This window comes from Candida margitis (genome assembly GCF_024628925.1).
Source record: "Candida margitis strain CBS 14175 chromosome Unknown scaffold81, whole genome shotgun sequence".
In the NCBI taxonomy this organism is placed as follows: domain Eukaryota; kingdom Fungi; phylum Ascomycota; class Pichiomycetes; order Serinales; family Debaryomycetaceae; genus Lodderomyces; species Lodderomyces margitis.
The window spans coordinates 19,022-31,950 of NW_026261753.1; the positions used below are offsets into that span (position 1 = coordinate 19,022).

The 12,929-nt window shown below is 39.8% G+C and overlaps 10 protein-coding genes across 10 annotated transcripts; 4 read left to right on the forward strand and 6 right to left on the reverse strand. All coding sequences in view use genetic code 12, as the record gives it.

Moving 5' to 3' along the window:
• Positions 1-95: 95 nt before the first annotated feature.
• CANMA_000946 (uncharacterized protein) lies at positions 96-608 on the forward strand (the record flags this gene model as incomplete). Its single annotated transcript, XM_051818351.1, has 1 exon — positions 96-608. The coding sequence occupies one exon, from the start codon at positions 96-98 to the stop codon at positions 606-608; it is 513 nt and encodes a 170-aa protein (XP_051673432.1).
• Positions 609-699: 91 nt separating this feature from the next.
• On the reverse strand, positions 700-2,079 carry PHO114 (Pho114p; the record flags this gene model as incomplete). Its single annotated transcript, XM_051818352.1, has 1 exon — positions 700-2,079. One exon carries the CDS (start codon positions 2,077-2,079, stop codon positions 700-702), a length of 1,380 nt encoding a protein of 459 aa, XP_051673433.1.
• A 561-nt stretch (positions 2,080-2,640) lies between these two features.
• Positions 2,641-4,467, forward strand: TFG1 (transcription factor IIF subunit; the record flags this gene model as incomplete). The annotated part of the gene is made up of 1 exon (XM_051818353.1): positions 2,641-4,467. One exon carries the CDS (start codon positions 2,641-2,643, stop codon positions 4,465-4,467), a length of 1,827 nt encoding a protein of 608 aa, XP_051673434.1.
• A 36-nt stretch (positions 4,468-4,503) lies between these two features.
• HGH1 (Hgh1p) lies at positions 4,504-5,592 on the reverse strand (the record flags this gene model as incomplete). The annotated part of the gene is made up of 1 exon (XM_051818354.1): positions 4,504-5,592. The coding sequence occupies one exon, from the start codon at positions 5,590-5,592 to the stop codon at positions 4,504-4,506; it is 1,089 nt and encodes a 362-aa protein (XP_051673435.1).
• Positions 5,593-5,925: 333 nt separating this feature from the next.
• ERG8 (phosphomevalonate kinase) lies at positions 5,926-7,197 on the reverse strand (the record flags this gene model as incomplete). The annotated part of the gene is made up of 1 exon (XM_051818356.1): positions 5,926-7,197. The coding sequence occupies one exon, from the start codon at positions 7,195-7,197 to the stop codon at positions 5,926-5,928; it is 1,272 nt and encodes a 423-aa protein (XP_051673436.1).
• A 102-nt stretch (positions 7,198-7,299) lies between these two features.
• TYR1 (prephenate dehydrogenase (NADP(+))) lies at positions 7,300-8,622 on the forward strand (the record flags this gene model as incomplete). The annotated part of the gene is made up of 1 exon (XM_051818357.1): positions 7,300-8,622. The coding sequence occupies one exon, from the start codon at positions 7,300-7,302 to the stop codon at positions 8,620-8,622; it is 1,323 nt and encodes a 440-aa protein (XP_051673437.1).
• Positions 8,623-8,672: 50 nt separating this feature from the next.
• ARL1 (Arf family GTPase) lies at positions 8,673-9,230 on the reverse strand (the record flags this gene model as incomplete). The annotated part of the gene is made up of 1 exon (XM_051818358.1): positions 8,673-9,230. One exon carries the CDS (start codon positions 9,228-9,230, stop codon positions 8,673-8,675), a length of 558 nt encoding a protein of 185 aa, XP_051673438.1.
• A 424-nt stretch (positions 9,231-9,654) lies between these two features.
• On the forward strand, positions 9,655-10,299 carry CANMA_000953 (uncharacterized protein; the record flags this gene model as incomplete). Its single annotated transcript, XM_051818359.1, has 1 exon — positions 9,655-10,299. The coding sequence occupies one exon, from the start codon at positions 9,655-9,657 to the stop codon at positions 10,297-10,299; it is 645 nt and encodes a 214-aa protein (XP_051673439.1).
• An 88-nt stretch (positions 10,300-10,387) lies between these two features.
• ZUO1 (zuotin) lies at positions 10,388-11,674 on the reverse strand (the record flags this gene model as incomplete). The annotated part of the gene is made up of 1 exon (XM_051818360.1): positions 10,388-11,674. The coding sequence occupies one exon, from the start codon at positions 11,672-11,674 to the stop codon at positions 10,388-10,390; it is 1,287 nt and encodes a 428-aa protein (XP_051673440.1).
• A 249-nt stretch (positions 11,675-11,923) lies between these two features.
• Positions 11,924-12,676, reverse strand: CANMA_000955 (guanine nucleotide exchange factor; the record flags this gene model as incomplete). Its single annotated transcript, XM_051818361.1, has 1 exon — positions 11,924-12,676. One exon carries the CDS (start codon positions 12,674-12,676, stop codon positions 11,924-11,926), a length of 753 nt encoding a protein of 250 aa, XP_051673441.1.
• Between the last annotated feature and the right edge of the window lie 253 nt (positions 12,677-12,929).

The following is a 12,929-nucleotide window of genomic DNA, read 5'->3' on the forward strand; positions in this document are numbered from 1 at the left end:
CAAAGAAGGAAAACAATGAAATAAAAGTAAAGAAAAAAAACAGCACTCAAAAAATTCATTTTGCAGGAGTTTTAATATGCAATGTTACCACAGACATGTCGCTCAATCCACAAGAAGAAGTTTACAAAGAATATCTAAACTATGACTGGGCCGCCGATACAGACTTCCAACAAGGATTAACCGAGATTTTGGACTCGTATCTTACAAACATCAAAGAACAAGATCCCCTGCAAACGTCGATACCCAACCTTGACAAGATGCAACTTACAAACCAAGCCAAGCTGTTCTTTTTCTGTCAGAAAACTGGGCATATTTTGAATATAGAGGACTTTGAAGAATGGAAGTTGCACAATGGTGATAAGTTTGACAAGAATGCTAAAATTGTCGAGTTGGATGAGAGTGCAAGAGAGGATGATGATGCTACAGCCAACGATGATCCCCCTTATTCATCCAATTACCAAAACTTGGCTGAGTTGATTATGTCGGGGAAACCAGTACCGGGTATAAAAGAAATACCTCCGGTGGTTTTAACCGATCAGGGATCTGAGCCCTCAGCCGCACAGAGGAAGAAGCCGTGGGAGATAAACCAAGAGAGTTCCAATAGCTGATACGTTTTATAAAAGTCTATAAAGCCTCTTCAAAATATAATCCCATTTGCATAATCACTTTCAATACATAGGTCCTCTCTATATATCACTTTTACTGATCAATCAACGGAGCATCATAATGTACATCAAGATAATCCCAAAAGAAAGTCAAGTTCGACGGACCGGAATTGTTACACTGTAACGAATAGTCAACTCCATCTAATCTTGACCTTATAATACTGACAAACTGGCCCAACTCACAGGAAAAACCAACTCCACTGCTGCAGTTAGGGAATGGTACGACAGCGTCGTTCATAATAAATCGAACATACATCTTGTCGTTAAACTTTAATTTTTCCAAATAAGTCCTACCACCCTGTGGAAACATTTGTGCTGCATTATACGGGTTTGGAAATGGCACATGATCAATAGGCAAATCTTTTTCGGGATTAATCAATCCCATGGAAGATAAGTAAAACTCCATATCTGTATCATGAGTGAACATCACCCAAATCTTGCTCGTTGGGGATTCATCGAGTAGTAATCTCAATGAGGCTTCTACCATGGGGGATCCCACTGTTGTGCTCAAATTATTGCCCTGTCCGATAGAATAGTAATTAGTCAAGTCGTTTCTGTATCCACTCTTTATAAACTCCTCGTTGGTAAATAATGAACAAAACGGTGAAGATCCTCTCACATTTATCTCAAATGCACACCACAAGAATAATGAAGATATTTGCGCTGTCGTCAAATTCAAGCCAGGATTTTGTTGCTGCCATCTATCCAAAATGTCTTGCAAATAACTTTTATCAAACTTATCAACAATCTCATCGTTGTTGATATTGTCCAAGTTTGTACAAGCATAGCGCGGTGTTAATGAGTTGGCTCCCATTTTTGGATCCTCGTCAATAACCACATACTCCACTTGATCATCTGAATAATCATCACCTAAGAACCCACGAGCAAAAAAGTTTGCCGTTTGATAACACCTACCTGAATTTGTAGTGTAAACAGTGAAATTACCTCCATCAAACAACATGTTATACCGCTGTCTAAAATATGCCCCATGTCTAAGTGCGTTTGTTGTACCAGCAAATGTTCCCTCAGAGTTGTTTGGACTTGTCTCCTTTTCGTAATACTCATTATTTGTAACAAAATACTCATAGCCATTTAAAAATGACAAATCACCCTTGAACTGCTTGTTGTAGCTTTTGAAAGCATTCATCACTGTGTCAAAATAGGCACCATCGCCTTTCGAAGGAAATCTTTCCCCATGTCGTGAAATCATTTGGACATGTTCCACCGAGCACCCCTCGGGGATATCAGTACTTATACCATACCTCGACCCTTGTTTGTAAGGTGCAGATCCGCCGAGGAAATTGATGATTGAATATTGATCTGTAGCTGCTTGTTGTGGAGTTGCAACATCCTGAAATATAGACTGGCCCACAAGCAATAAGTTGAAGTGCAAAATTGTTGAGAAAGAAACCATAGATAGCACTATTGTACACTAGGTTTTGCACTTTGCTAAAGTTTTGCATCCATAGCTATATTTTCAAGGGCTACTATGTTAGTTATATATAGCTCGACGAGGACTTGGAAAATTATCAAATTTCAACCACACGTGGGAAGAACAATAAATACAAAGAAACATATGTATACACTTAAAATCTGACACTATTGTAAAAGTTTGCTTTTAAAGAGATACGTGTTAGTTACATGTTACCGTTATTATTTATCGAAACGATAAATACTGCAGGACCAGTCTAATTCACAAGTGCCGCTTATACCAGTTGCGATGAATAAAAGTGAACTGACAAATATCTGCTATTCTCAACCAGCAAATATGGCCTACGAGATCCACAATAATGAATGCATACTCCTCCAGAAGCTGTGTGTAACCAATCCATACATGTCTTTACGAAATGTTCATCAAACAAAGTATCAAAGCGCAAAGAAAACAAAAGAGGAAAAAAAAAAATAGAAAAAACGATATCAAACTGAATCTACTTCCTTGTATGGACTACTACTCGAACACCCATCAACTTTGTTAATGAGCCAACCAGAACCTCAAATCAAGAAAGAAGTTACTGTCAAAAATGAAAACACAAGTAATGCATTAGACAAGAATGGCTCGTCATCGCCATCGCCATCGAAATCGGAAGAATGGCAAACGATCCCATTAAAGTCATGTGGTCCCGAGGAAATCGAAGACATCAGGGTTCATCTAATGAAGTTTGCCACAAAGCAAGATGTAGATATTGTTAAAGACTTTGAGAAACCGGTGAGGCTTCATAGAAAAGATCCTAGGAATATGCAGTTTCACCTTACTCGTCAAGAATTAGAGCAAAGGAAAAGGGAGAAGGAGGAAGCAGAAAAGGAACGTCTTCAACGAGAAGCAGAAGGCACTGCTGAAGGGCAAGAAGGATCAAGCTCTGTACAAGGGCCAAATTCAGGTGCAGATCCGGAAGATTCAAGGTATAACAAAAGTCTGGCCGACATGTCACAAGTAGCCCCAGATGGTGGTGCCCGTAAGAATAAAAAGAAATTATTTAAACGAAAGACAAAGCAGATAAATCTAATGGACGAGGCCAAGAGAAAATTACGGTATGAAGAGCATTATCCATGGGTGATTGAAGACTATACTGGGAAAAATGTTTATGTTGGAAATTACGAAGCAGGTTCGACAGAACTGCAACACGTATTGTTTGTCTTTGACAAGGATGGCTTCAAAATGATACCTGCTGAAAAAGTCTACCGATTCACACCTAGAAATAGATATGCCACTTTGACATTAGAGGAAGCTGAGGCCAAAATGGAAAAAAATTCTAGTGTCCCCAGGTGGTTGATGAAACATATGGAGAACGACTCTATTGCAGAAGGTTCGCCTGATCAAAGATTTCGAAATAACTCCCCGTCGGCGAATGGCCGGGTTGTAAGCAACGGAGGTGCACAGAGCAGGCGTATGAGGACAGTGATGGGTGGTGACTCACGCTCTAATGAGGACAGAGATTCCGATCATGACGACTTAGATTTTGAGGAAGAATTTGCCGACGACGAAGAAGCTCCAATCATGGATGGAGATGAAGAGGAAAACAAGATGTCAGAGAAAAAATTAAAGAAAGATATGTTGAAAGCCTCAGCATTCAAAGCTGAACAGGAGGACGATGAAGACTATGATTTAGATGACTTGTTTGAAACTGAAAAGTCAAGAAAGGTGGATAAGGAGGGTAAGAAATTGAGAAAAGTGTTGAACAAGAGAGAAGGAGGTATTTATGATAGTGACGATGAAGAGCAAGGGATGTTGCCATACTTATCCAAATCAGACTTGGAAAGCGAAGAAGAGAGTGACAATGAGGAAAAAGTCAAGATAAAAGAGGAGCCTGAAAGTGCACCGCTTTTAGGAGAAAAACAGAAAACAGGTATGAGAAACTTTGTGGTGTCATCAATAGCCAATGGGTATGTTGTTATGAAGGCTCCAAAGAAATTTCTCTCTACCTTGCCTCCTGGTGAGTGGAACCCAAATGTCCCTAAACGTGCCAGCCCAGAGCCTTCATCTCCTAGAAAGAAAATCAAATTGCAAGAAAATGAGCCAGTAGTGACTGTTAAAAAAGAGCCTTCTCCGGTTGCCACTTCGACCCCAGGCTCCCCTGTCGACTCGAGTGCGTTGGCCAATTTAAATGATGCCGGTCCAAACAATTTATTAGTAACGGTGGATGATGTGTTGACTATCGTTAGGGATCACCCATTGACCACTAGAGAGCTCTTGGGGGGCTTAAAGAGCAGAGTTAGTGCCCATCCTGATAACAAACAGAGAATCATAGCTATTGTCAAGCAGAATTTAAAGTTAGTTGACGGAAAATTGGTGCTCAAAACTTGATCCCAATATGTCTTTATATCTATAAATTACAAATCGTTATACAATTTCGACAATTTTGTCATCATCCTCATCGCTTTCAATTGCTTCAATTTCTGCCGAGTCTGGAGCTTCGTCTCTCTGTAATAATTGGACAATTCTATCACACAACTCTCTCACGTCTTCATTCTGACTTGCTTTGTCCAACTCTCTTATAATGGAGTAGACTCGCTTCTCCCTGAAATATACTCTAGCAGGTTTGGTTGTGCATAATAAAAGCAAAGATTCTAAGTGGGTACATTGAATGCCTGTCAATGGCTCCCTCTCCTTCTCAGGTGGTAACAATTGCAATTCGTCAGGCAAATCAAATACTTCTTCTTCATCGATCTCCTCCGGCCCAGCCAATGGCAAGAGTAGGAAAGGTAGTATATTGATCTTTGGATCCGTCAATAATTTCATGTGGGCATTTGTATCGAACAATGAATTCTTTATGGTAAATGCCACACCTTCCCTTCTGATCTTATCATCATATTTTTCAGTAAAAACAAGTAATTTTGATATAGGCACAACTTTGTCATAAGCTTGTTCAGTGATGAAATACAGACGTCCTTGTTGAAATCTCGACAAATCGGCAAAGAAGTAAGCAAGATAATCAAAGTTGGCTTGAGCATTTAGCTTGTAATCGTTTCCTTTGACAAAACAATCCATGAGACAATCAATGGCCTTTGTTGAGTTGAACACCTTTTTTTGAGAGTCACTTAGTTTAACCTCAAAGTCAAAAATCTTGTTTATAGCATCATTTTTGGCCAAGTTGTTCAAAAGAATGCACATTATATCAGCGTTGGAATTTTCAAGAGTAACAATTTTGAGAACCAAAAATTGCAAATAGTCAAAATCCTCCACAATCAAATTCCGCATGATTATGTCTTCACATAAGTTAGCAAGAACGGTAGCTGATTGTCTCACTAAAGTTTTGCTATTGCTTTGGCTCAACTTTTTGAGATCCTTAATTGCTTCATAATTGTTGTAGGCAAATACTTGTTGGTGAGCCCCAGTAGAGAACCCAACAAGGTTATCCAAGGCAATTTGTACAACAGCGGGTTGTGGTGAATGAAGAAATCCAACCAATTCTTCGAGTTCAGTAGGCATGGCAATGTAGGGTGTCTTTATAGTAACTGCTCTTCACAATACTTTTGCCATTTTTTTTTTTTTTTTGATTTTGCAAATTTCGCGATGATACCATCGGTTGACTGTAGTGACGGGATAGAACCAGGTTAGAATAGATTTCGATGGTACAGTATCAATAGATTATAAGATTTGGAGAAAGGATTGAAGAGTACTCGGTCAATACCAAAATTACATAACAAACCTTACAATCTGTACCTTTTGATATCTTGACATGTTTTATTGAAAATGGATGCAAAGTATTGGGTTAGTTCTATTGCAACGCTGCAAAAGTGCTGATCTAGCCATATTCACTGCCTATACAATCCCTTCATAATCCTCGGCATTTTCAACCTTCAACCCATCTGCTTCCTCGTGTAAGTCGACCCAATGCACATTATTATAAACCTCTGGTCTGTCTGCGGTAGCTTTCTTTATAGCACCAACTTTAGAGGCGACTACAAGTACAGCTATTGCGTCAAAGCCGCCAGCGCCAGGGACAACACCTCCTATACAGCCTTCCAACTGACTGATACGATCTAACAATTGTGTTTGTACTTCTGGTTCAATTGGTACATGTGCCTGTTCTGTCATCTGTTTCAAGCCTTGTCTGATGTCTAGAAGCGATCTTGTCAAATCTGCTATCACTTCTTCATCTTGTGCATTATTAAGTCTGTCCACGGCATCCATAAACTCATTATTAGCCTTGTTCAAGTATTCATAAATTTGCTTACTTTCGGTCGGATTCTCCTTCCTCCATTGTAATACCTTTGACACCATTTTTGGAGTTTCAGAGCCTCCTTCAATATCTCCCATTAGCAACTTCACTCCTGAGGGCAATGAGCATTTGAGATGTTTAAAATCCCATTGTTTCTCAACAACCGCCTTTACTGCTTGAGGAAAATGAGTAGGATCAGTTTCCAAAACGGCAAGCACGTCGTTAACTACGCTTGGTTGGAATCGACGGTATTTGATAGACCCATATATTGCCGCTGCTACATCAAACCCAGAACCAATCTTTTTCTGAGCCAAGCAATGTGCTATTTGGGCCAAGTTGTGTAAATTATCAATGGATGATTCGCTACCGGGTTCAAAATACGACATCAAAGCGGTTGTCACCACAGAGACCAATCCCGCAGACGACCCTAATCCAGTCTTTGGCACGTCATTAATTGATAAGTCATGAAACAAGAACGATTTTTGACCGTTTGAAGATGCCTGTTTGATGGTATTATTCTGTGAATGATAACCCGGATCGGAAAATATAGTCACCTTCAAGTTGAACTTGTCCTTCGGTTGGGCATATGACAAGACAGTTTTTGCTGCAGCTTCTAAAAATGGATTCTTCTTGCCATTTACCTCTTCTATTGCTTGACTTTCATATTCTATTCTATACTTCCAGTCCCCTTCCTTGAATTGGGGTGATAGTACATGCAAGACTGAATCGTTTGAATTCACAATTCCACTTGGTTCGATTATTGCGTGCATTCGAGAAGACAAAGCCGTCACATATGCATCATAATTGGGATCTAGCACTAAATACCCCCCTGCTAGAAAGGCCTTTCCTGGAGCGCTGAATGCTTTGGCCATTGATGTGCAGTAGCTTTTACTTCTCAGAAAACTTTTACGCAACGGAAATTTTTCGCGACCAAATCCACCATTCGTAATCACCACAGAGCGGGAGAGTATACAATGTCAGACCAAGACGATGTGCTATTGAAAACGTCCAAGGTAATCGGGATCATAGGACTTGGAGACATGGGTCTCCTTTACGCTAGGAGATTTAGTGAGGCCGGTTGGAAAGTCATAGGTTGTGATCGTGAGGAGCAATTTGACCTCATGAGTCAGAAATACAAGGATGAGAAATTCTCTGTCAAGAGGAACGGTCACTTGGTGTCACGAGAAGCCGACTACATAATATACAGCGTGGAGGCAGAGAACATTGATAAGATTGCTTCCATTTACGGTCCATCTACCAAATACGGTGCGATTGTTGGGGGTCAAACGTCTTGCAAGACGCCCGAAATCGCTGCATTTGAAAAACACATGCCACATGACACCCACATCATTTCCCTACACTCATTGCATGGACCTAAAGTGAGTACTACTGGTCAGCCATTGGTGATAATTCCTCATAGAACGGATGAAGCTAATTTGCAATTTGTAAAGAGCCTTGTTTCTTGCCTTAAATCTAAGGTTGTTTTGCTAACGGCTAAGGAGCATGACCGAATTACAGCAGACACGCAAGCGGTGACACATGCTGCCTTTTTGTCCATGGGTGTTGCCTGGATGTCCTGTGATCAATTTCCGTGGGAAACCCCCAAGTGGGTTGGAGGTCTCGAAAATGCAAAAATCAATATTTCGCTTCGAATCTTTTCAAACAAATGGCATGTCTACGCAGGTTTAGCCATCACAAACCCATCAGCTCATGATCAAGTTCTCCAGTACTCCAAATCCACTACTGAGATCTTCACCTTAATGATTCAAGGCAAAAAATATGAATTGAATGATCGAATGCAAAAGGTTAAGCAATTTGTATTCAAACACATTGACGGCCACAATCTCTTGCTAGACGACAACATTTTGGAGAAGTTTTCCTTAAACAAAACTCCACCAGAGGGGAAGCAACCCAATTCGCATCTTTCGTTGTTGGCAATTGCAGACAGTTGGTACAACTTGGGAATCGTGCCCTATGATCACATAATTTGCTCAACTCCATTATTTAGAATATTCCTTGGTGTAACGGAATATCTATTTTGCACTCCCGGACTTCTAGAGGAGAGTGTAGAGGTTGCTGCCACCGATACATCATTTAGACAAGATGACTTACATTTCACCCTTGCTGCCGAGACTTGGGCAAGAATAATCAAGTTTGGAAATTTTTCGCTATACCGTGATGAATTTGAAAAGACACAGGCGTTCTTCCAGCCAATGTTTCAAGAAGCCAACACAATTGGCAACGAGATGATCAAAACTATTTTAGAAAGAGTTAAACAAAGAGAAGATCAAAATTAGACCGCATTAATTCCTCTTCAATTTATATTTACAGTGTATACACACACCCTTCACAACTGTTCATCTTTAATTACATCCATCAACCAATCTAACCCCTCGTTCAAACCTTCTCCTTTTATAGCACTTGATGCAACGATACTCCAACTTCTATCTTTCAAATCAGTTAGACTTAACGCTTGCGAAACCTCAGCAGCGGTCATAGCTCCGGGTTGATCCTGCTTGTTTGCAAACACTAACAATGCACTATCTTGCAATTCCTCTTCCTTCAACATCGTGTGTAATTCTTTGCAGGCTGTGTCAATACGGTCCTTGTCAGTAGAGTCAACAACGAAAATAATGGCTGACGTGTTACTATAATAGCACCTCCAATACGGTCTTATGGACGTCTGTCCCCCTAGATCCCAGATATTCAAGGTGATGTTTTTATATTTCAATGTTTCGACATTGAACCCTATTGTTGGTTTTGTTGTGACTACTTCTCCCATTTGCAAACGATACAATATAGTTGTTTTACCAGCACCATCTAGACCCAATATAAGGATCCTCACCTCTTTGTTCATACCCCACAACTTGCCGAAAATATTTGTAAAGCTAAATGCTTGTCCCATTGTGTTGATCCGTTTTTGCTTGAATCAGATTTTGATGCCAGTAGTTGAAAGCTGTTTTTTTCCCTTCAGTTAATTATGCTCAGTGCTAACGTAACAAAGATGAAAAGATACGGTCTCCTTAATCCAACTACAGAAGTGAATCCCCTGTTGTATGGCTGATATTTTTCCAGACTTGAAGCTCAGACTCAAATCACAGATCGGATTTAACAATTGATTTTCTTTGATTGACAAGTAAAAAGTTGACACAGTACAACAAACACAGAGAGGCAAAAAAAAAAGACAAAAAGTTCGGCACGTGATTTGTTTGATGCCTCTTTTGTGTGATCAAATCTGAGCATTCGATCAATAGTCATTCATTGTTGAATTAGTTTCATTACCACACTCAATTAAATATAATAAACCAACTGCTATAAATAAATACCCGATGTCTGACCACCATCCAAGAGGAATATTAAGGAATAAATCTGTGAGCGAGGACAGTGTTCACTCTCCCCCATTACCAGATAAATTGGATAGACAAGAGGTCATAAAGAATACCAAGTTGAATGCGCAGTTACATGATGACTCCTCAAGAGGTGAAGAAATCAGAGCCAAAATAGCTCAAAAGAAGAAGGAACAAGGATTGGGTGAAAATGACCAATTACCTGAACACTTGAAATGGGATGAATTGAACATCTATAAGAATGAGCAAGAAAAGAGCGCAACCATGAAGATAGATGAACCAAAGACGCCGTATGAAGGTGGATTTGATCCTGAGGGAGAGTATTACAAAGACGACGATGATGAAGAAAGCGGTACCAATTCAAAAGCTAATGGCGAGGAGATTCCAGAATTTGAATTGGGAGAAGGCGAGTATGACAAGTTGCCACAGAACGTAAGTTCTTCACTCCATGGTGGTGAAGTATACAAAGATGAAGCTGAACCTATAGAGGATCCAGAAGACAAAGAAGAGGAAAAGCCGTTAACTGCAGAAGAAAGACACAAAAAATTTGAGGAAAAGAGGAAACAGCATTATCACATGAAAGCACTTCCCTTAAAACATAAAATAGATGTACCAGATCAAGAGTAATCTATAAAACCTGACTTGTCTATTCTTATGTCTAGAAATACTTCAATTGCTACCTTATAAATATTGTCTGTAAAATTCCCACTCTGCTTTAAACAGTAAAGTATTTCAAGTTGCTAGCGTTTAAGGAACCAGCATCAGTCAACTCCTTAGCTGTCTCAGTAAAAGTTGCCTTTGCACTTGCTGCATCAGCACCTTTCAATTTGGATGCAACCTCGCCCAATTGAATGTCGGAAAATTTCTCAATGAGCAAGTCGACATCGGCGTCAATATCTGCAGATTTACCAGCATCACCAAAGTAATCAACGTCCTTAACAGCAGCTCTAATGTTTCTCTTGTTCTTCTTTTTAGCAGCCTTGGCAGCCTCCTTAGCCTTCTTTGAGTCTGCCTTTGCAGCTGCTGCTTCTTCGGTAGCTTTCTTTGCAGCTGCTTCTTCTGCGGCCTTTTTAGCTGCTGCTTCCTCTGCTGCCTTACGAGAATCAGCTTCTTTGTCCCATTTCTTAGCAGCTTTCTCCTTCTTAGCTTGTTCTTTAAACAACTTGATTCTTGGATCTTCACTATGAGCTCTTTCAACTAAGTCGATTATTCTCTTGTTATCTTCTTGTTTAAACTTCTTTCTTGATGCTATGTTTTTACGCTCAATATAACGCTTGTGGTCACGGTTGGCTGTGTCATCTGGAACATCTTCATCCTTAAATTCAAATGTCTTCCATGAGTCAAATTTACCCCAGAAATTATAGAAAGCATCAACTTCTTCCTTCGAGGCATCTAAACCACCCAATAAAGGGACAGGTTGCTTGTTTGAAAACCTACTTTCGCTTTCAAAGATTGGACCCCAAACTTCGAAAAAGTCGTACTTGCTCTTTGGCGAAGGCGGTTTTGGATCCTTTTCAGTGTCAACCGAATCATATTGCTTTCTTTTTGTTGGATCTAACATGACCTCAAAAGCCTTTTGAATAATTTTGAAAAATGAATCGTGTTCCAATCCACCGCTAGCAGATTTCTTATCAGGATGATGCTTCAACACTTGTTTTCTATGTGCCCTTCTGATTTGATCTTCATTGGCTTTATATCTCAAGTGTGATAATCCCAAAACAGCATACAAGTCAGCTGTTTTCCATTCTCTTGGATCGTGTTCCAATAATTCTTCACTTTGTTCTTCGTCTCCCAAGTCTTCATCCTCGTTGGTTTCGATTTCTTTTACGTTTCTTTCAGCTTCCAACTTTTCAAATTCAGACCAAGTGTGGCCCCTAAGAGTTCTTGATGCATGTGCCAAAAAGTAACGGCCGACTGGCTCAATTGGACGACGGTTTGGAGCTGAGTACTTTCCAACGGCTTTGAAGCCATCGACACTTCCTGATGGTAATACGATCGACATTTCTTTAAAATCAGGTTATCTTGGGTATGGATGGGATCCTGCTTAATTTTTTTTTTTTTTTCAAAAATTTTCTTTCTTTTCTTTCATCTCTTTCCGCAATGCTACGCTGTGGGCGCTACCGCAATTATCTACAACGTATTGGATCCGGCAATCCACGAAAGGTATGTGGAAGAAAGGCCATTACTTTTGCTGCAACTGTAATAGAGACGTAGTTTTTAATATTGGTGACATTGATTCAGACCTACAGAGTTAGTCCTTTGTAGCTGACATATCTAAGACTTCTATAGACCCTTCATTCTTCAACTCTTTACTTTCTAACAATTCCACAAGCACCTTGTAGTTAATAGGATCTATAATACCCACAATTTCGTATTGTTTTCCATTGTTTTCAAGCTCGTCGAGATGATCAATCTTGGGTTTGATCTCATCCTCGTATGACTTTTGATAACCCTTTTTCGTTAATAATATCCTTATCTTCATTTGAGCTCTGGCTATGGGAATGATCTGTTTTTCAACCAAGAGCTTGATGGCATCCAATGCCTGCGTCTTGGTCGTCTTTGTTGGATTTAGGTGAAACTTTAACTCATTCAATGCCTTATCAATCATTGAAGGTGGGTATCTTTTTTTGGACCTAGGATTTATGCATTTGGTCGAAATGATGGTTAAAAACTCATTTTGCTTCTGTTGCAAATTAGCAGATCTCTCCTTTTCATTCAATTGAATCTCGCCCTTATTTAGAATTTCTTGGATTATGGCATCTTGGTTTGTGGTGTTGAATGCTGCTTGTAAGTCATCATTATTTGCCACTTGGCCCTTGGAAACATTGATGAAAACTTGCGGGATCTGTAGCACTTCATCGAGATCTTTTTCAACCTTCAGTCTCCAATCCTGAACCTTATTCTGATAACAAGCAATCTCGAATCTCTTCTTCCCCTTCTTCATCCTCACAAGGGAAACATTAGTGAGTTTAATTTGACTATTTGGTTGGTTGATAACAGCCATTGCTGATAAAATGATGCTTTGTAGTGGATCGTTTAATGCGAAGACCTGCAAGAGTTTGATACCGATCCACTGCTATTTTAAAAAAAAAAGGTTCATCGGATTTGAAGGTGCAGACACGACTGAGTCATATGCGCTACCTTTTACAGGGCAAAGGCTTTGAGGATGTGCTTGAAATTATCTCAAGTCTACGTTTCTGAGCATATCAGCTTGTCTTACTGTAAGCGCTTTGTTAATTACACTAACCTAGTACCAA